The 23607-nt window shown below is 37.5% G+C and overlaps 1 protein-coding gene across 1 annotated transcript in view; it reads left to right on the forward strand.

The window, feature by feature from the left end:
• LOC122212905 (probable maltase-glucoamylase 2) overlaps positions 1–23607 on the forward strand; it is an 86088-nt gene that overhangs the window by 11384 nt on the left and 51097 nt on the right. Inside the window, exons 2-12 of the mRNA XM_042926888.1 lie at positions 1851–1956; positions 5934–6013; positions 13967–14087; positions 14194–14303; positions 14848–15002; positions 15854–16025; positions 18279–18378; positions 19139–19251; positions 20741–20866; positions 22947–23078; positions 23168–23266. Coding sequence (XP_042782822.1) covers positions 1851–1956; positions 5934–6013; positions 13967–14087; positions 14194–14303; positions 14848–15002; positions 15854–16025; positions 18279–18378; positions 19139–19251; positions 20741–20866; positions 22947–23078; positions 23168–23266 — 1314 coding nt within the window. The remainder of the gene's footprint in view (positions 1–1850; positions 1957–5933; positions 6014–13966; positions 14088–14193; positions 14304–14847; positions 15003–15853; positions 16026–18278; positions 18379–19138; positions 19252–20740; positions 20867–22946; positions 23079–23167; positions 23267–23607) is intronic.

Genomic DNA, 23607 nt, shown 5'->3' on the forward strand with positions numbered 1-23607 from the left:
GAATACAGGAAACAGAAGGCATGCCAGTATTATACAAGGAAACTAATACAGGCAGGGTGGAATTATCTTTTTGGAAAGTTATTTGTGGAAGGAAAAAGAAAGTTACGATGGTACCTAGAGAAGAACACAGAATCATCACCAGAGTTTAGGGCAACTTGGGATATACTTTTGAGGGGGAAAGAACACATTCAGAGGGAAAGGTTGATAATTCAAGAAAGAGGAAGGATAATTGGTGGAATAAGATTTTTGAGAAATTCATAGTGTGTGAGATCTATAGGATAGATACAAGGGTTATGCTTAGACAAGAGGATGGAAAACTCTTCCACTGAGAAGAGGGGAAAGGATAAGAATTTATCTAGATGTAGATAATTTTTATAGAAAAGCTTGGGTTGAGAAGCAGGGAGACGAAATAGTTTCTGTAAACTAGTTGTTTTGTTTGTGATGTTGGAGATGATTGGACTGAGAGTAGCAAACAGCATAGGTGACAAAGGTTGGAGCTTGAAAACAAGGATCAATATTTGAAATTCCCCCTAAGAGAAATGAGAGAAAGTGGCAAGATTGTCAGTCAGCATGAAGGTTCAGCATATTTGTCAGATTATGAACCCAGTGGCATCTACATTGGGCTGAGTGCATAAACCCAGAAGGGAGAAGTTTGGATCAATGGCTTCATTGTATAGATTCAGTTAGCAGATAAGGGAGCAAGGAAGGTGTGGGAAATAATAGCTATTGAGGCCTCCATCGGGGAAAGACGGTAGCCAGGCGGGACTAAGAAATTAAGAGGGAAGGGAACACAACAGAAGCCTCAATGTGATCAAAGAATAAGGAAACAGTGTAATGAGAAGGTAAAAGGGCATGAGCTTCTGCCCAGGAAATAGGAAGTAGAGGCTAAGAGTTCAGAAGTGGACCAATTCTGAGGGGTGATAAGTTCCAGGGAATAGCCAATATGCAGGGGTAGTAAGAAGCGTAGTGATGGTAAAGAGTCAGCCAAGGAATGACATGGTGAAGGCTGTCATGGAATTGTGAGGTATAGATATAATGTGAGGTTTACTATAATTAGAGCAGAAGAATGAGAGTAACTCCAGAATCTGACTTCATTTTGTAGATGGAGAAATGCACATCCAAATAGCTAAAATGCCCATCTGTTGGTATGCAAGCCAGGACAAGAATTGAACTTCTTTGGTTCCCAGTTCATTACACACTCTAATACACCAAATATTTCAAAACATGGGTCTATGCATGATCAACAGGGCTACTGTGAGCCACCAAATTTATATGGGTTTGTGTGCTGTGATCACGCAAACAAGCATTGTGCTGGAGATCAGAATTAGGTTCATTTTTGTTGCAAGAGTCTTAACAGGTTTAGTCACTTCTGAACAATTAAACTCCTTACCATCATGGTATAGGAAGTGGAATAAGATGACTAGAATTCAGGTTTTCTTACTTTTTCCCTCCCTGAGTGTACCCTCTTCTCTACTGCCCAGGATGGGTGTGAGGATCAAAGTAGCATCTAGAAGGGCTTTGTGAGCCACCTTAAACCCTCATCTCTCTCCTCTACTCCATTCCACTCCTCCCTTCCTCCAGTTCTTTACGTCTGGTATATTCTCTCCTTGGACAATACTCAATCCCTCTGCAGACAAAAAAGACAGGAGGCTTAGAGGTGTTAGACGCACAGACTAGAGTTCATTGTAAACACTGTAATGGATGGAAACCAATATTCTCTTGATTATATAAAGAGGAATGCTTATAATCAAGTCATCTTGCGAATGAGTTCACATTCTAATCATGATGACTATCTTTTGGATTGATGGGGTTTGTGGTTTGCTTAAATGCCATTATCTGTGTCCGTCTAGATGGCAAGGAATCTGAGTGTGTTGGAAGTCCTTCTGATCATCTTCTTCCTAACTATACTCGCCTTAGATATCTTCTTGATGCTTTTGGTGTTGGGAAATCCTTCAGGTAAGGAAGATGCTTGTTGCTTTGGGGTTGGAAGGATTGGTAAAGAAAGTCCTCTCTGGTTGCCAAAGCCATCATTATATTTCTTCACTGTTCAGCATGGCACCACATTGCATTATTCAAAATCCACATCCACAACTAATTTAAGTCAATTTTCAAAAGACAAGTGTTCTTTTTCTATAGCAAATGCCTTAATGATAGTGATGTTCAGGATCTTCTGATGAAAGTCTCATTTGATGAAAATTTAACAAGATGCAAAATTAGGCTCATTGGATTTCTGTCCTTCAATCCAGTCATGAAGCCTTCAAAGAGAAAGAACAGTTGAGGTAACAGTGCCAAATCCCATTACATCACGGAAAAGGAAATTAAGTTACAGGCAACTTGAGGGCTGATTAACTTGGCCTAAATAGATCTATTATAATTAGCTTCCAGCCCATATTCTGATTGAAATAACTATGATTTCTTCATCAATACCTTTGAAACTGTTCTTTCTCACACAGAAGCCTCAAACGGAATGCCCTCTCCTTCATGAACACATGATACTCTAAATAATAAAATAATAGTGTGTAATACAAAACCCTAGCCCTAATTAAAACAGAATTTGAGGTTTATTTTGCCTGATGAAGTTCACTTTCTAAATGTAGGTTAGGTGTGCATTGAAAAGAAATTGTGCTGAGAGCAGAGCCTACCTACTCAATCTGTTTTCACCACTGTCCACAGTAAACATTAGGGCACTTTCTAGGAACAGTTATGTCTTTGAAAGAAGATTTGAAAACCATGGATATAAACTGTTTTTAGCCTATTATTACCTTTTCCCTAGAAAACTTTTTTTGAGTATCAAGTCCCATGATATTACTATCCAATATACATGAATAAGTAGTTTCTCTTAGTTAAAATAAAACTACATCTTCACACCTGCATTTTTACCCTAAATCACACTCTAATTCACGCAGAATAGTTTCACTTTTAACTGTTGTATATACTGGGCTTCTCTCGAGATGCTTTTTGAAGATATGTTTACATGAATTGAAAAGGAGGTTTTTTAATTTAATTTTTTTTGTTGTGGTAAGAACACTTACCATGAGATCTACTCTCTTAATAGATTCTTAAGTGTACGATACAGTATTGTTATTGCATAATGTTGTACATCAGATCTGTAGAACTTATTCATCTTGCCTAACTGAAACTTTATACATGTTGATTAAGAACACCCCATTTCCTCCTCCCCCCAGGCCCTGGCACCCATCATTCTATTCTTTGCTTCTGTGAATTTGACTATTTTAGATACGTCCTATAAATGGAATCATACAGCATCTGTCCTTCTGTAACTGGCTTATTTCACTTAGCACAATGTCCTCCAGATTCATCCATGTTGTTGAAAATAACCAGATTTCCTTCTTTATTTTATGCCTGAATAATATTCTGATACACACACACACACACACACACACACACACACACACACCCCACATTTGATTTATCCATTCATTGGTTGATGGACTCTTGGATTGTTTTCACATCTTGGTTATTGTGGATAGCACTGCAATAAACATGAGAATGCTTATATCTCTTTGATATTTTTATTTCCATTCTTTTGAATTATTCAGTCATGCTGATAGCAGAAGTTGGATTGCTGGATCGTATGGTGGTTCTATTTTTAATTTTTTGAGGGCCCTCCATACTGTTTTCCCACAGTGGCTGCACCAGTTTAGCATACAGCGTTTACATCTTAGCCATCCTAAGATGTGAAGTGATATGTAACTGTGGTTTTGATTTAAACTTCCCTGATGATTAGTGACATTGAGCATCTTTTCTGTTTGCCATTTGTGTGTCTTTAGAGAAATGCTTATTCTAGTCATTAGCCCATTTTTTAATCAAGTTATTGTTTTTCATTTTGGTTTTACTGTTGTGTTGTAGGAGTTCCTTATGCATTTTAGAATTTTGCCCATTTTCAGATAGAAGGTTTGCCGATATTTTCTTCTATTTCTTATGTAAACTTTTCACTCTGTTGATAGGTTCCTTTGGTATCCAGAAGCTTTCTAGTTTGATGTAGTCCCTGTTGCCCATTTTGGCTTTTGTTGCCTATGCTTTTGAGATCATATCCATAAAATCATTGCCAAGACCAATCTCATGAAGTGTTTCTCATATGTTTTCTTCTAGGAGTTTTATAGTTTCAAGGGTCTTACTTTTAAGTCTTCAATCCAATTTTAAAATAATTTTTTTTAAATATATATACACACAACTGTAGAGCCATAAAGGTAGGAGAGTTGTTTTGAGGTCTTTTTTGAATAGAAACAAAAGGCACTAAAGGGTACCTATTATGTCCACTGTTAACTCAAGACTCAAATGCAATTCTGGGCTTTGACTGGCTCATGGAGCCTACTGAACCAGGTCCCACTTCTGATGTTACATTGATGGGTGGGGGAGAGGGGCTCGCAAATGTGATAAAGGCTAAAGGAAGAACAGCCAACGTTGAGTGAGGATCTTTGTTCAAATGGAGATTATAATATCTTCCTGGTTTACCTCATAGATGGCTGAAAGTAAGTGGGAAAAAAAGCAAAAACAAACAAACAAACAAACAAAAACAAATGTGTGGGACAACAGACAGCCACATGTAAAAAAATAATCCTGAATCCCTACCTGACATCACATATGAAAATTAACTTAAAATGGATCAAAATTTGAAACGTAAGAGCCAAGCGTATAAAATTCTAAGAAGAAAACATAGTTATGAATATTTTGACGTTGAGTTAGACAGCAGTGTCTTAGATATGACACCTAAGACATAACAACCAAAGAAAAGATGGGTAAATTTTACTTAAAAAAAAAACAATTTGTGCTTCAAAAGACACCATCAAGGAAGTGAAAAGACAGCCCACTGGATGAGAAACATATTTGCAAATAACATATCTGATTCTTGTATCCAGATGTATAAAGAAATCTTACAATTCAAAACTTAAAAGAAAAATAATCCAGTTTTTAAAATGAGCATAGAATTTGGACAGACATTCTTCATAAAAGATCAACAAATGGCCAATATGTCATGAACAGATACTTGTTATCAGTTTTGGGAAAATGTAAGTCAAAATCACATACTCTTCACTCCCAGGAAAATGTCTATAATAACAAGTGTTGAGGATGTGGAGAAATTGGAACCCTCACACACTGCTGGTGGGAAGGTAAAATTTTGGAATTTTGGTCCCTTTGGAAACAAGTTAGGCAGTTCCTCAAAAAGTTAAAAAGAAAGAGTTCAACCATATTACTTAGTAATTCCATTTCCAGATCTATAACCAAGAGAATTCAAAACATATGTTCACACAAAAACCTGTATGCAAATGTTCATTGCAGAATTCTATGTCATAGTCAAAAAGTAAAAAACAGCACAAATGTACATCAACTTTGGAACAGATTTTTTAAAGTGTTATATCCATACAATGGTTATGATTCAGCCATAAAAAAAAAGGAAGACAATTATTGTTATGTGTTGCAACATAGATGAGCCTTGAGAACATTATGCCAAGTGAAAAAGCCAGGCACTAATGACCGCATACTTTATGGTTCCATTTATATGAAATGTTCAGAATAGGCAAATCCATGGAGACATAAAACAGATTAGTGTTTGCCAGAGACTGGGAGAAGAGAGGATGGGAAGTGACCATGAATGGGTATGTGATTTCTTTTTGGATGAAAATGTTCTGGAATTAAATAGTGGTGATTGGCAACACAACTTGGTAAAAAACTGAAAGCAGTTGAATTGTACACTTTAAAAGGGTGAAATTTATGGCATGTGAATTATATCCAATAACAAGCAACCAAACAAAAAGCAAATGTGTTTAACACTTGTAGGCACAGATAGATACCAACTACTAGTGATCATTGACTAGAGAATTTGGCTGACAAGTCTGTAACTTTGCCTGCATCCTTTCTGAAATTGTGATTACACTACAAACTTTCAACTTTTTCCTTTAATTCCTATGCAGGTCATTCATTTGTTCCAGAGTGCCCAGAGATCCCCGAATCAGAGAGGATAGACTGTGTTCCTGGGCATGTGGTGACAGAGGTCAGAGAAATATGCTCTCTGCTATTGGTCTACTGGAATCTATCTATCTATCTATCTATCTATCTATCTATCTATCTATCTATCTGTCTATCTATATCTATCTATCTATCAGTTAAAATGACTTTATTTCTATAGGAATTTCATTGATAGTAGAACAGTTTGTTCTGTCAGTAGCTGGCTGGCGTGGTTATTTTTGCTAAAGCATTACTATTCACATGTTGATTAGCTTGTTAAGTTTTCTTGCCTGTTTGAGGTGATCAGAAAAAGCCCTTTATAAATGTATATAAATCTGTGGACACTAAAAGGACAGACAGTGATCTTTGAACACATATGTTTTCCTTCTGAACTATCATTCTATTGTATTTCCTCATCTCTAAGTTTTGCATTGTATTATATTATTTCTATTCCCATTTTCATAATTTCCCCTATGTGTTATTTTTTTTCAAATTTATACTTAAATTCGAGTTAATTAACACACAGTGCAATATTGGTTTCTGGAGTGGTATTCAGTGATTCATCACTTACATACAACACCCAGCGCTCATCATAACAAGTGTCCTCCTTAATACCCATCACTCATCTAGCCAATCACACACCCACCTCTCTCCATCAACCCTCAGTTTGTTCTCTCTAAGGGTCTCTCATGGTTTTTTCCCACTCTGTCTCCCCCCATATGTTCATTTGCTTTGTTTCTTACATTCCATATGAGTGAAATCATGTGGTGTTTGTCTTTCTCTGACTGACTTATTTCACTTAGCATAATACTCACTAGCTCCATCCACATTATTGCAAATGGCAAGTTTTCATTCTTTTTGATGGTTGAGTAATATTCCATTGTGTATATCCACCACATCTTCTTTATCCATTCATCAGTCTATGGACATTTGGGCTCTCTCCTTAGCTTGGCTCTTGTTGATAATGATGCTATAAACATCGAGGTGCATCTATTCCTTCGAATCTGTATTTTTGTATCCTTTGGGTAAATACCTAGTAGTGCAATTGCTGGATTGGAGGGTAGTTCTATTTTTAACCTTTTTAGGTGCAGCCATACTGTTCTCCAGACTGGCTGTACCAGTTTGCATTTCCACCAACAGTGCAAGAGGGTTCCCCTATCTCTGCATTGTTGCCAACACCTGCTGTTTGTGTTGTTAATTTTAGCCATTCTGACAGGTGTGAGGTGGTATCTCATTGTGGTTTTGGTTTGTGTTTCCCTGTTGATGAGTGATGGAGAGCATCTTTTCATGTGTCTACTAGCCATCTGGATGTCTTCTTTGAAAAGTGTCTATTCATGTCTTTTGCCCATTTCTTCACTGGATTATTTGTTTTTTGGGTGTTCAGTTTGATACGTTCTTGATACATTTTGGATAATAACCCTTTATCCAATATGTCATTTGCAAATGTCTTCTCCCATTCCATAGGACACCTTTTAATTTTGCTGATTGTTTCCTTCATTATGCAGAAGCTTTTTATTTTGATGATGTCCCAATAGTTCATGTTTGCTTTTTGTTTTCCTTGCCTTCAGTGATGTGTCTAGTAAGAAGTTGCTACGGCTGAGGTCAAAGAAGTTGCTGCCTCTGTTCTCCTCTAGGATTTTGATAGTTTCCTGTCTCACAGTTAGGTCTTTTATCCATTTTGAATTTTTTTGTGTGTGTGGTGTAAGAAAGTGGTCCAGTTTTATTCTTCTGCATGTCACCATCCAGTTTTCCAACACCACTTGTTGAAGAGACGATCTTGTTCTCATTGGTTTTATTTAAAAGAAATAAGTATGTCAAGTGGGAAAAGGATGGTGGTAAAGTGGATTGTAGGCCTATGATTTGTTTGGAGTTATTTCTTTCTTGCCTTATTTGTATAAACAGCAATACTGTGGAAGTGGGGAAAGGAGGATAGTGTAAAGCGAAGAGGAGGAGGAACTAAGAGAGTGTTGGTTCATGGGGTCTAAAATCCAGAATAGAGGGGGAGTTCCCAGTGTTGCTAAATGTGTCATAAGTGTGACTCCAAGGATAGCCATGGGAAGAGTAAATGTTTGTGGGCTAGACTATGTATTCCTTGTGAATAGAGGCCATCAAGCACATATGGATGATTGATTCACTTGTAGAACTCAAGTGACTTGTTATAACAAAAGCCCTCTAAAATCATGTATTGGCAACAAATCACCCAAATGAACAGGTGCTAAAAACATAGATTTTTTTTATGTTTATGAGTAGCTAACACAAGAATATCAGCTATTTGAACACTGCTTGGTTGTGACTTATGACTTTATCATAAAGGTTGTATGTATGTAGATTTTATTCCTTTCCCTCATATTCTACATTCTATATCCCATAATATCCTATTGGGATATTAATTAGGACTGCATTGAGTTTTGAGTTATATTTAGACATTTTTTTAATGTTTGTTTATTTTTGAGAGAGAATGAGACATAGTGCAAGTGGGGAAGGGGCAGAGACAGAGAGGGAGACACAGAATCCAAAGCAGGCTCCAGGCTCTGAGCTGTCAGCACAGAGCCTGATGCAGGGCTCCAGCTCACCAACTGCAAGATCGTGACCTGACCCAAAGTCGGACACTCAACTGACTGAGCCACCCAGTGATGCCTATCCCTTTTTTAAAATGTATTTAGGCAATACTGATATCTCAATAATTTTGAATCTTCCCATTCTAAAAACACAGGAAATCTCTCCATTTCAACTCTTTTTTATATATGTATATTTCTTAGCTGGGTTTTATGTTTCCCTTAATATGCATTTTGTTACAGGGATACCTAGGTAGCTCAGTAGGTTGAGCATCTGACTCTTGATTTTGGCTCAGGTCATGATCTCACAGTTTGTGAGATGGAACCCTGCATGGAGGCAGTGCTGTCAGTAAAGAACCTGCTTGGGATTCTTTCTCTCCCTCTCTCTCTGCCCCTCTCCCACTCATTCTCTCTCTCTCTCTCAAAATAAATAAATGTTTTTAAAAATATATGCATTTTATTACATATGCATTATGAAGATTTTCCCCTAAACCTTTCATATGCTTAGTTTCTATTATATATGCAATCCATTAAATTTTCTAACTGGTGCTTCTTTTATTACTAAGATTATTTTATACTTATTACATTTATTTTATTTTATATTTACGTGTTTATGTTTTATTATATCAGAATATATTAATTAAATAATTGGCCAACTGAAATTTCCTATTTCTAGATGGTTTCTGTAGTTCTTCTTCTTGAGTTATTAAGTATATATTTGTATCCTAGTTCATCAAATATGTACATGTTTATCTTTCATTGATATTGCAAAATAGTTTTTCGAAGCATTTGTACCAATTTACAGTCCCTCTAGCAGTAGGTAATAGCAGTTGCTCTGTATCCTAACGTATTCTTGGTGTTCTCTCCTTTTTCTTTGTTTTTCTTAATGTAATTTTAACTTAAAAATTTTAATATTGAAATACAGTTGACACTACGATATGTATGTGATTCCACATTTCTACACATTACACAATGATGAGTATAGTCACCATCTGTTACCATACCATGTTATTACAATACTGTTGACTCTGTTCCCTCTGCTTTGTATCTCCCTCATGACTAATGAAGTTATACACCTTTTCATATACTTACTGGCTTCATGGACAATCATATTTGTGATGTGTCTTTTCAACTTTTTTAACCAGTTTTTTCTGGCGGACTGTTCATATTTTTCTTGTTGCTTTGTAATCATTTATATATTCTGAGTGTAAATCTTTTATCAGATATATACATTGTTAAGTATCTTTTCTTACTCTGTTGTTTGACTTTTAACCAAATGGTGACTTTTGATGAAAAGTAGTTCTTAGCTTTAATAAAATCCACGTTACCAAGTTTTAATATGCATTTTGTATTCTATTTAAAAATTATTGCCTACTTCAAGGTTAGGAAAATATATTCCTATGTATTCCTCTAAAAGCATTGTTTCATTTATCAAATTTGGATTTTTAATCAGTCTAGAATTGGTTCTTGTGTATGCTATCAGGTAGGAGTCCAGAACATTTTTTTTCTTGAATCTTTAATAGATCCATCACCACTTATTGAAATAACCATCTTTACCCCTCTGCATTGTAGTGGCCCCCACACTGTAAATTATGTGTCTTTACAAGTGAGGATCTATTTCTGGGATATCTATTTTGTTCCATTGTTAGTTTGTTCTTTTGCCAATACCACACTCCCTTTATTAGTATAGCTTTATAATAGGTCTTGATATGTGATTGTATCAGTCTTCCAAATTGCCTTTATTTTTCTTCAAGATTGCCTAGCTTATTCTTCACCCTTTAGATTTCTAAATACATTTTAGAATCAGTTCAGTCCATTGGTTTTCTTACAAAATCTGCCAGAAATTTTATTCTGTTCACGTAAAATGTACAGATTAATTTTGGAAGAATTGTCATACTTTATAAGAGTGAATATTCTAATCTATGATCATGATATATTTTTTCATTTATTGAGATTTTTAATTTTGAAGTTTTTGGTGTAGACGTCCAAAAATTTTTTCCAAGTATTTTCTAACTATATGATGTTTGATATTATTTAAATATTTTTAAACTTTAATTTTCCATTTAGCTGTTGTTGGCACATTGACTTAAAATTGATTTTTTGAATACTAATCTTGAAACCAGAAATCTTCTTAAGTTTATTTATTATCCTAGTGTGTTTATAAACACTTTTTAATTTTTCTTAGATAATAATGATACCTGCAACTAATAACCATTAACACTTTTTCCCCAAAATGCATTGCTTCTTCTCCTTGTCTAGTAACACTAAGGATCCTTTTTCCTTCTTATTTTTCAATATAGTTTGAGATATTTTATCTAAAAGGCAATATGCAACTACAATAAGTTTCAGAGAATGGAACTTTCTGGGGAGTGATTTTAACTAAACATAAGAAATAACTTTGTGATAAAATATTAACCATGAAGGTGAAATTTCTGATTTTGGAAGAAGTTAGCAACACATCATTCACGGAACTTAAGCATCTTTCAGAGGCACTGCTGAAAGAATCCTTATATTAAATGGAAGTTGGATTACATAATTTCCAAGTTGATTCTCAAGTGTTATTAGTCAATAATTTGAGTGGAAAATAGCATAAAAGTCTATTTGGAAGATAACTGGTGAATACTCTTTGGGAAAGTTTGGTGTTAGGAGAAGAAAAGAGAAAGGGAGGCTTGTCATGAGTCAACCACTGTAGACCAGGGAAGAGTTTATGAAGGTCTGTATTACTGTTCATGGTGGCAGTGGAAATGGAAAAGAAGGAGATGTATCTATGTCAAAGATTTGACCTTTGGTACCTGGAATACTGGGAATGGCTTAAAATTGAAGTAGAGATGTTATGGCAGACTGCATTCAAAAATACTGTATTTACCTGAGGGTATTGGATTTCTTATCTTATTGCTTTTTATACAGGTCTATAGATTCTGGAACAGTTTATGGCAGTGAAACTGACCTTTTGGACTTTACCAACCTCAGTTTCAGAGGTAGCAGAGGCACTGAATGTCTGCCTCGGACTTAGGAGTATCAGTTGTCTGGAGGTTATCCAGAACTCACAAACTCTCCACTGATCCCCCTCCAGCTTATGTTGATGGTTATCTGGAGAGGATGGGGCAGCAATATCGACTGTATATATGGAGAATTAGTAGGCACATTTAAGAATATTTTATGGTTATGATGTGATTGCTTTGTTTATGATAGACATGAAACATTGATTTAAGCTGTATTCATGGCGTGGTTTCTCATAGCAATTACATCAGACGTTAGCATCTGAGATACCTTTTCCAAACAAGTAGTGTTGTGACATTATTTTGTTTTTCTTTATCACAAAATTTATACTGGATACATTTCTTTAATAAGAAAGATGGAGACATTATAATTACGTACAGAGTAAAGAGGGAAAGTCATTCCTTATTCATAATGTTCTCTCTACCTCCAGAGACACTTCCCAGAATCAAGTCAATAACGTGGTGTGTATCCTTCTCTTGATCTTTCTGTGCTTTTGCATATATTTATGATTATATTTGCATATAAAATTGATTATCAATACATAAGCAGTACTTTCTTTATGAATATATTTTTATATATTATGCACATATATTAATATCTTTGTTTTGTTTTAACACAAATTATACTATATATATATATATATATATATATATATATATATATATATATATATATATATTCTTTTCTAATTTGCTCTCTAAGTTTGGTACCTACCCTGGTGTTGGTTTCTCTCATGTTTGGTGGTTCTCGACTGTCATTTTGTATTTAATTATCTATGACCACCTGCCCTATTTACCTTGGCTCGCACTGAGTATTTGGGAGGGAAAGAAAGGACTGCCAGAGAGAATGTGGGTACTTGTCTCACGATAAGGGGGGCTGGCTTATTAACTGGTGTATTGCCATGGCTTCCAGCTCCTAGCATCTTTCCTAACTCCCTTAACCTATGAACAAATACTTCAGGATGCCCACCAATTAGCCAGAGCTTACCAATAGCTGTAAGGAATGTCAGATTGGGCAGCTAAGTGTTCATACTGGAGCTTCCCAATTAATCATCCAAAACTATGCCCCCAGTTCTCTTCTACTTCTCCACATTGACTTGGCTTAGATTAGCCAGTTTTTTTCTCCTCTTGTGTTTTAAGCTATGAATACGTTTTTCCCTAGAGTTGATAAAATCTACTTCCTGTGTCTCTGGTCAGCCATATTTCATTATAGCTGATTGTTTTGTAGTGGTTTTGCATTCTTTTCTTTCTTCTTTTTGAAATGTTTATTTATTTTTGGGAGAGAAAGAGAGACAGAACATGAGCTGGAGAGGGGCAGAGAGAGGGAGACACTGAATCTGAAGCGGGCTCCAGGTTCTGAGCTGTCAGCACAGAGCCTGACGCGGGCTCAAACTCACGAAGCCTGAGATCACCTGAGCTGAAGACGGATGCTTAACCAGCTGAGCCACCCAGGTGCCCCTGCATTCTTTTCTTAATGATACTTCTGTCACTTCATGTAAATTTAGTTGGGTGAAGAGGTGGATGCCTATGTTTATTTCAACAATTTACCATCTATTTTATTTCTTTATTATAACAAAACCATTTTTATGGAAGTTAATCTTAAAGTTGTGGGACCTATAGAAAAAACATCTCACCAAAGGATAATCATTTCAAAAATCCATAATCAAACCACTCTGAGAAGCCATACATGGTTTATTTTTACCTTGTGGACATTGTGAATATTTTCATCACCCTCTGTCCTAGTTCTATCTTAATCTCTATTTTCCTTTGCTTTCCTTTTCTTACATCTTAGAAATGCATTTCTTTATGCCATATTGTTAGTCATTTCCATGACTCTTCCTCATGAGAAAGTCTAAGCTTGTTGGTCTGACATCCAGCTCACTTGTGGTATGAGTATTGTGTGCCTCCAGCCTTGTTTCTCTTAGTGTTCTTGGTACAATGAACTTGTGGTTTTTATGAATCTGTCATACGTTGCTGCTTTCTCTGCTTGGAATACTGCTCCACTGTTCACTTATCTAACCCCTCTTGGTGCATTAGGACTGGACTCATCTTTCACCTACCTGGAAGCCCTCCCCACCCCACTTGCAGCCTTCTAGGCTGTGTTCAATGGCTGATGTGTATGTTCCCTCAGCCCCTGGGCACATTCTGTCGAGTACTCCTCTCGTACTGGAATTGTCTGCATTACTACTAGACTATGATGTCAGTTTGCTGAAGGCAAGAACTATGTCTTATTTATATGTATTATCATCTCCTTGTCTGGTAGGTAATAAATCCATATTGGATGGCTGGATAAATGTGTGAATAAAAGAAGAATGAACATATGACTGAATGTAAATTCTTGTCTTAAACTGTTAAATTCTTCTTGGAATAAAATTGATTATTATTCTTAGACAGTACTTTCTTTGCTTTATTTCATACAATGCTAACACTGTGCCATTGTTACAGAATGTCTGCAGATGGGTATATAAATGCTGCTGGAAGCCTGTGACACATACAGGTGCCCCGAAGTGCTTCTTCCCTAGGAACTGGGGCTATAAAGTCGACAAGAGACAGAATGATACAACAGGTGAGTACTGCCCTAATGAGGTCCCAGAGAACAACTCTTGATGACTCAGATAAGCTAACTGCAAAATAAAGGCTAAAAGCTGCCTCCCCACCCCCACCCCCCCCAGGGTTTACCGCCAAGTTGAAAAGGCTACCATCCCCATCTCAGTTTGGATATGATGTCCCTGACGCCCTCTTCGCGGCTGACTATCAGACATCCAATCGTTTTCATTTTAAGGTTGGTTCTGTGGTTACCTTTGAATACATCTCTGAAGAATGCCATGCCCCTACTCTGGTTTCAGCTCATTCTCCTTTAGACACTGCATAGAGGTATGGAGGCAGAACATGCCTCTGTTTCCCTCTGCAGGAATCTCCCAATGGGTTGGGTAGGCTCTTTTGTATTTTGTGGGGGACATATGATTGGGTGATCTTTTTTTTTCTCATAAATCAGGAAACACAGGGTTAAGAATTAGAAGCTATTCTCACTGAGAGTGAAAATCCTTCATAGCTCCACAAGGAAATTATCTTTTTATAGCTTATTTGTTTATTTATTTATTTGGGGGAGGGGGAGAATGGGTGGGAGGGGGGACAAAGAGAGAGAAGAGAGAGAGAGAATCCCAGCAGTGCTGACAGTGCGGAGCCCGACATGAGGCTTGAACTCATGAACCGAGAGATCGTGACATGAGCAGAAATCAACAGTCAGTCACTCAACCGATTGAGCCACCCAGATGCCCCAGAAGTGGTCTTATCTGGAGTTGTTTTTTCTCTTTTTATTCTGATAGATCACTGATATGGATAGCAAACGCTATGAAGTCACCCTTGAAAATATTGACTTGCTTGATAGGACTCCTAAGACCTCTAATTTGAACTATCATGTAGAGGTCATTAATGAGCCCTTCAGCTTCAAGATCATACGGACCAGCAACAAAAGAATCTTGTGAGCTTTTCAACACTCTTTGTGTATCTTTGAATGAATATATAGTCTCAGTATCATTCACTCTGACTTACTAGGGGTGGGTAATGAGATAAGTATGATTTGGGAAAATATTTGGACCTCAACAAAATGTCAAAGCTTTTACTGTAGATCATTAACACTGTTCATCTGTCATGACTGCAGAGCACAGCATACTAAAAAATACATGTGCTGGTGTGCTAAGTTAGATAAAAACACTTGCAGTTAATATACATTCTGAAGTAGGAAATGTCATCGTTTTGGATTACCATTCACTTTGCAACTCAACTTCACTGTCTAGCATTCTAAATTTTTATGTCCTGAGAAACTTGCCATGAAGAGCCTAACGGTGACCTGAGCATAAATCATAAACTGTACTGGAGAAAATACAAGGATTCGTGTCAGTAAAATTTGTATTCAAGTTCTGGCATCAACAAGCCACCAGTCAGCTTTGTGAGGTTAGACAAAGTATCTCACGTCAGCCTCAGTTTCCACGTCCGTAGAAAGGGAATCATAATGTCCACTGTTGCTCTGTGTACCGAGATACATTCTGGAGGCATCCAGAGTAGTGCCTGGCAAGAAGCAGACGCAAGCGTAAGGTTGTATCTGCTCTCTTCCTCCAGTCATCAACTTGAGCTTCTGGTGTCACGTCTCCGGTGCTACGCTCCTCTAGAAATAAAGAATCAGAGACCCCCTAGAAGGACCTTCAAAGGTAGTATGAAAGTGAATGAGAACATGCACAAAACAACTGTTCTCGAAGTCGATAGGGAGAGTAGCAGACAGTTTCCCGGCAGAGATAGCTGGTTGGTGACTCTCGTCCTTGCCCCATGGCCCAGGTTGGACACGAGCATCGGGCCCCTGCAGTTCGCCCATCAGTACCTGCAGCTGTCTTTCCGACTGCCCAGCACCTCCGTGTATGGGCTGGGAGAACACGTGCATCAGCAGTACCACCACGACCTGACCTGGAAGACCTGGCCCATCTTCACTCGGGATGCCGCCCCCACCAAGGTGAGCTCCCCTTCCTCCTGCCTGTTGCTCACAGGAAGGAATCTTTCTCTCCTTTCCAGAACGTGACCTAGAGTCAAGCAACCCACAGAGTTACATCCATATATTATTTTGCCCGAGTTAGATCTGTTTGTGTGGGAGAATACTTGTTCTTGAGGCTTATAAACTCATGATTAGTAATAAATCCATTTTTGAAAATCTCCCTTTTAAGGGAAGATATAATTAATGAATGTATGATAGCCTAATATATATTAGAAAATCCTTCTGCAAAATAACTCCGTCTTTCATAATTGAGTTGTATCTAGGGGAGAGCTTCGGCAGGAGCTATCCTCCGTAGAACTTTGTGGACTAAAAAATACTTCTTTTAGCAGCTTTAAAATTATTCAGACCTACTGAACCATAATCTGCATTTTTACAAAGCCCACTGGGACCCACATGCATATTAAAGCTGTTCCAGGGCAGTGTCTCTCAACTTATCTGTAGTGAAGGATCAGTTCCTTTCTCTCTCTCTCTCTTTAATCCTAGGAAAATGAAATAGGATTACTCAAAGACATAAAAAATATATGTTTAAATTGAACAGATATAAAATCACTCTTTTAAATTGCTGTACGAGTTCCTGAACTCTTTCTCTTGATTTTTGTACTTTCCTTGTTGCTGACTTAAACAGTAAAGCGTGTGGGGAGGTACCAGTTTGTGAACAAGCTTTGAGCAGCATTGCTTTGTAGAGCATGTCCTGAGGCCTCCATTGTGCTTGTAATGTTTCCCAAATCTGTGCAAGAGGTGCAGGTTAAGTAACCCATTAACTGGCCCACCTACCACTATCTGATGCAAGGAAGGGAGCTTACTTACTGAATGAAACAGAGAGAAAAAAGCAATGGCCAGCACATTCACTAAAATGCTTGCTCAAGGACCCTGACAAATAAGGAATGCTAAGCATCATACTAAGCTTGGCCTTCTATAGCTAAAAAATTCTTGAGTTATGTAATCACAGATTAAAGTCTTTGTGTACCTTCCTTCCTCCCTCTCTTCCTTCCTTTTTTTTCCTTCTCTCTCTCTTTCTCTCTCTCTCTCTCCCTCTCCCTCTCACATTTTTACTGTTATACACACTATCTTTTTTTAGATCAGTGTTCATCACAGCCCTGTGATGGGTTCAGTATCTTTTTCTTTTTCTTTTAAACCTATTTACTACCTAAGTGTTATATAGTAATTATAGAGAAAATAGAAAACACAGCTGGCATAAAGAAGAAATTAAAACTTTCTCATACTAACATCATCTTCTGCTAACATTTTGTTGTGTGTCTTTGCCAATATTTTCCAAATTAAAAAAAATTTTAATGTTTATTATTTATTTTTGAGACAGAGAGACAGAATGTGAGCGGGGGTGGGGGGGCAGAGAGAGAGAGGGAGACACAGAATCCGAAGCACAATATTTTCCAAATTAAAAAAAAAATAACTTGACTGAGATACTATTTATATACTTTATAATTCGCCTGTTTTAAATGTACAACTCAGGAATTTTTTAAGCACATTATCGAGTTGTACAGCTATCATCATAATCCAGTTTTGGAATATGTTTTCCTCATACAACTAGGATCCCTTATACCTTTTTTAGACCTAATCCCCTTTCCCACCTCAGTGCCCATGTCAGCCCTGGGCAATCACTAATCTACTTTCTGTCTGTATAGATTTGATGTCTCTGGATGCTTCATATAAATGGAATTATGCAATATATGGTTTTTCACTTAGCACAACATTTATGAGGTTTATTCATGTTGTAGCATGGATCAGTTTTTCATTTCTTATTATTACTAATAGTATTCCATTGTATGGATATACCGCATTTTATTTATCCATTTTTCAATTGATGTTACCATTTCAATACCTTTTTTTTTTGAGAGAGAGAGAGAGAGAACACAAGTGGGGGAGAGGGAAAGAGGGAGAGGGAGAGGGAGAGGGAGAGAGAGAGAGAGAGAGAGAGAGAGAGAGAATCTCAAATAGGCTCATGTTCAGTGCAGAGCCTGATATGGGCTTGATCCCACGACCCTGGGATCGTGACCTGAGCGAAAATCAAGAGTCAGATGCTCAACCAACTGAGCCATGCAGGTGCCCCATCAATACCCTTTTGATACAATACTAAACTACATCAAGTATTGACCAAGTACAGGTTGTACACAGATTTTGATTTTGTTTGTTTTAGGATAAATAAAAACATTTTTAACATACACTACTATTATTTCCTATCATTTTTCTTGACAGGGCATGATTAATCTGTATGGAGCTCATACATTCTTCCTGTGCCTCGAAGACACCAGCGGCTCCTCTTTTGGGGTTTTTCTGTTGAACAGTAATGCCATGGGTACGAGGCATCTTTTTATCTTGGCAGGGATATGTTTTGCGATGTGGCTTTTATAAGAATGACTTTCATGGTCAGATCACTGTTTAACCAAAGGTATATTTAACCTACAATGCTTCTATAGAAATAGGAACCCCAAAGTAGGATAACCTGTTACAAATGTAGTTCATGCTAAAAGCTATTTACATTGAAAACTGCTTCAGGGTTCTCTTTTGATGCAATGTTATCCATAAGATTCTGTGGATAATAAGATCCATTGACAGGTAGGTCCCAAAGATACCTGTGGATTTCAACACGTAAACCAGGCTGTCTATCTATAGGCAGCAAGGCTGTGTTCTGCAGGCTGTCTCTCATAGCTCATCCCTACCCCACTCCAGAATCTTCCCCCTCTAGTTTCTGGACTAACAGAACCCTTAATAAGGACTTATTTTTATTTTTATCTGTAAGTTGTAATTAAACTCATCTAATAAGGTTTTTAAATAAGTTATATCACTCGCAAATTCCAAATATTTGTATTGTTCCATAGCCAGATTAAAATAGAATTGGTTCTTCTTTCTCTTAAAAAAAAATCAGTTCTTCATTAGTGTTTTACTCACTTAATATTATGATAAACTTCAGCAATCACCTAAAAAAAGAAACATGTGATTTTCATCTCTTTCAAAATGAGACTGCGATTGTTTTGAATAGCTCAGGTATTCACATTCCAGAGAAAAGTATATTTGCAACCATGAAGTTCTATTAACTCTCATTTTAATCTTTTCAGAGGTCATCCTTCAGCCTGCTCCTGCAATCACTTACCGCATGATTGGGGGCATCCTTGACTTTTATGTATTCCTGGGAAATACTCCAGAACAAGTGGTTCAGGAATATCTGGAGGTACGGGCTTTGCTTGTAGAGAGTTATAACTTATTGCTCTTATCTCATACACTCATTATAAATTAAGAAGAGAAAAATTAAATTTATGTAAGCTATGCATTATGAATGCTGGGACTGTGAGTCTTTCATCGGTCGTGTGTTTATTTTGATGCATATTTGTTGGGTGCCTGCTGAGTGCTAAAGAGGCATTGTGCAAGGCTTACTAAACGCAAAAATAAGTCAGATACCATCCTGTTTCCAAGGATATCGTAGTCCATCCGTATGTGATCCATCATTCCAAACATCAACAGCCACAAATCAGCAGAATTTATTCATTCATTCAATAAAGAAAAATTTAGTGAAAAGAAACTATGTCAAAGGAACTGTGCTATTTAGTTTTTATTCAATTTTTACAACAGGAAAGAACTTTAGATACCATTTAGCCTGAACTTCCTGTTATACAGATGAAAAACCTAGGTATAGAGAGATGAAGTGACTTGCTCAATATGACACAAAGTCATGTGAAATATGGTCCCAGATACCAGCTAATTTGTAATCAAATAGGGGAAGTCTGACACTGTCTGAAATAATTATAGTAGGAGACGCCTTACAATAAGTGCCATTAATGAGGTGCAAAGAAACTGTGTGGGAATTCAGAGGCACTGTCACATGGGAGGGCAGCAGCTTCTAGGGAACAATGTGAGATAGGGCTGTGGCTGAGATTTTCTCGGAGTGTTGGCTTGAGCAACTTGAAGACCTGGACTTTTTTTTTTTTAGTTTATTTTTATTTATTTAGAGAGAGAGCAAGCAGTGGGGGGCGCAGAGAGAGAGAGAGAGAGAGAGAAAGAGAGAGAGAGTCCCAAGCCAACTCTACAATGTCAGCTCAGAGCCTGATAGGGAGCTCAAACTCATAGACCAGGAGATCATGACCTGAGCCAAAGTCAAGAGCCAGATGTGTAACCAACTGAGCCACGCAAGCACCCCTGTAAACCTGGATTTTAAACATAGTCCAGTGTTTTTTCACGTAATCACTCATAATCCTAGCAATCCTGATTCCTTTTTCCTTAGCACATACCACTATCTGAAATTATATTAGGCATTTATGTATTTCCTTTAATCTCTGTGAGAGCAGGAACTATGTTTGCTTTATGCTGCTATATCCCAAGCGCCTACATCAATGCTCAGCACATCATAAACACTCAGAAAACATTTACTGAGTGAATGATTATTATTTTTTTCCTTCCAGTATGACACCATTATTCAATCATTTTTGCTAATCCCATTATTTTGTGATGTTGCAGTTGCTGAGAATATGTTTAGGTACTTAGGAAAGAAAGATGTGAGTTGTAGAATTTTGCAAATTACCCTAGGAGATTTCTCTTGACTCTGACATTTTTAGATCTGGGGGCTTTATAGAAGGTGAAATGTAAACAGTGTTTTCTGTGTCAGACATGGTCCTCAAAACGGTAATTTTTTAAATGCTTAGCCGGGCCTGTATCTATTTTTTCAGCTCATTGGACGACCATTCTTGCCTCCCTACTGGAGTCTTGGGTTCCAGCTTAGTCGCAGGAACTATGGCGGCATCAATGGATTGAGGAAGGTTGTGGACCGAAATCGTGGAGCTGGGATCCCATATGTAAGTTGGCACTTATCAGTGTAAGACAGCATTTCCTATCTTTTAGTGTTTGCATCTAATTCAATTTATTAGGAACATATACAAAGAGATAGATGGAAAGTTGGATAGATAGATACATAGATAGGGACATCTACTGTCAGAAATTTGCATGCTAAATTACCTATATCATCATCAAAAGAGCTTGGTTTATGGAGTCAGATGGGTATGGTTTTGAATTTTACTTTACTTCTTCCTAGTTCTGTCAGTGTTGGGCTAGTTAATTAACATCTCTGAGTCCTGGTTTCCCCCTTTATAAAATGAGAATGTAAGGCTGACTTCGGTGGACTGATAGTGAGGATTGCCTTACACTTTATGGAAGACAGGCAGCACAGAGGATGAACTGTTGACAAAGTTAGCTGTTATTTTATAAAAGAAAGCAACATCTGGGGTGATATGGCTAATAAGAGCTGATGGCTATAAAAATGACTTAGAATAAGTATCTCATAGTGACCTTGCACACTCCTTTAAGATCTAGCAGACTCTGATATCAAAAGCTCTCTTGTTCCAAAGCTCTGTTTATGATGTTCAATGTCCACCAGTAAATAGATAATTATTAAGTGTATAATATTTGACAAATTCATCCAGGAGATACATAACATTATTAGTGAGGTTATCAAAACAATTTATGTTGGGCTAGATCTTTGGAACTGTGTTGCAAGCATATATTTGACTAGGATCCAATTTGGCTAGGATATATTTGACTTTGGCCTGATCTCAGGACTTTTCAATCCCCTCTCAGGGCAGAAAGGGGAGCAGGCAGAGAGATGAATTTTTCCTGGGAGAAAACATGACCACTGTGTTGTTTTGGAGTAACTGATTATATGTTTCATTGTAATGCTCCCAAATATGCTGTCTGCAAGCATTCAATTCCAGGAGGAATCAGGCCAGGTCTCAACACGTCATTATGATTTTATAAGGTGCTTTCACAATCATGGTTAACCCTCATTTATTGGTATTTGGTACATAAGGTAATGGAGACTCACTGCACAGTTCATAACTTTTCCAAGGCCACTCCAGCTAGCTAAATGGCAGGACCAGGATTCAAAAATAGTGCTTTTGACTACGAGGGGTGTTGGTTTCAATCTGTCCCTGTACCTCTGATGGGAAAGGCTTTTCTGAGGTGTTGCTGATTCAGAAACAAATGAGCTTCTCTTCCATGGATTGGATCTTTCCCACCACGTGGTTCCCGAGGACACCTGGGTACTAGCTGACTGCCTTGTGTGAGAACAGATGTGCCACGTTGGCAATAGGCCACAAGCCACATTTCCTTCAGGCCTGCAAGCCAGAGCCTTCTAATACACATGAGAAACACTTACTTAAAAGACCTTCGGATGTCTTTGAAGTTGTGGCAGGTTGGAAAAAAAGAGCAGCTGGGGTCACCTTTGACTCCTATCACCTATCACAAAAGCCCCAGTCGACCCCACCCACCCATGAATACGACCTGGGGAAATGTCACTCAACCCCTTTGCATTTCAGTCCCCTCCCTGAGAACAACACCTGCCCATCTCAGATTGATAGGCAAACCCTAAAATAATGTGTGTCTGAGAGTTTGGTCAATTAAAGCTCTGCCCTCTGTCATTGATCTTTGTGAGTTATTACTCTAGCAGTTTTATAGAACAAGATGACTGTTTTCTCCTCTTCTGATATATTCTAGCTTAATGTTTAGGCTCCACGTTTGCACAGTGTTATAACATTATGAATATACTTACCCAAACAGACATTTAAAGCACACCTGTTTTACGTCAAGCATCCAAGCTCTCGAGTTACAGAGATGAACAAGACATAGTCCCTACCATCAAGTTCCCTCCCAAGTTCCTCCCTTATAACATGCACCTGTGAGGACAGAGAGAGAGACAAAACTACAACGTAAGAGCACCTGCATCTTTCAGAAGGGGCTTATATACTTCTAGGAGGTAGCCAAGTCCCGGGAGTTTGAGGATCACTGAGAAACACAGCTTCAGTTTTAGTCAGCAAGTACCAGAGCTATGATACCTTCCGTGAGCACAGCGGTATTTTCTAACCGGCGGGTTGGATCTTTCAGGACGTCCAGTACTCTGACATAGACTACATGGAAGGGGGAAAGGATTTCACGATTGATAAAGAGGCTTTCCCTCGTCTCGAAGATTTTGCCAAAGACTTGCATGGCCAAGGAATGAAATATATAATCATTATGGTATGTTCAAACAAATCTGTTGCCTCATTTTTCCTTTCAAAGTGTAAAAGAAATTTACAAAAATAATTGCTATCATGTTTATTTATTAGCATCCTGGAATATTAAATGACTCTAACTACCAGCCCTATAAGACTGGAAGTAAGAAGAGAGTATGGATCTATCAGGACAATGAATTTGCCATTGGACAGGTAATTTTGCAAGAAAATCACTAACTTACAGTCATCTGGGGAAGTCGGTACTTTTGTTATGAGAGTGAGTAGAAGGCAGTATCATTACTGTTTTCATGGCTTTAGAGGCTTCCTTTAATATTATTTTTAGACCAATAGATGTCATAGTAAAATAATTAAAATTCTGGGGGATTTAAAAAAATTGAAATATATTTCACATATGACATTGTGTAAATTTAAGGTGTACGACGTGTTGATCTGATACGTTTCTATATTGCAGTATGATTGTCGTTGTGAAAATACCATTTCTACCACTTCACATAATTATCATTTCTTCTTTTGTGGTGGGAAAACTAATATCT

Source organism: Panthera leo, chromosome A2 (assembly GCF_018350215.1).
Source record: "Panthera leo isolate Ple1 chromosome A2, P.leo_Ple1_pat1.1, whole genome shotgun sequence".
Lineage (NCBI taxonomy): Eukaryota > Metazoa > Chordata > Mammalia > Carnivora > Felidae > Panthera > Panthera leo.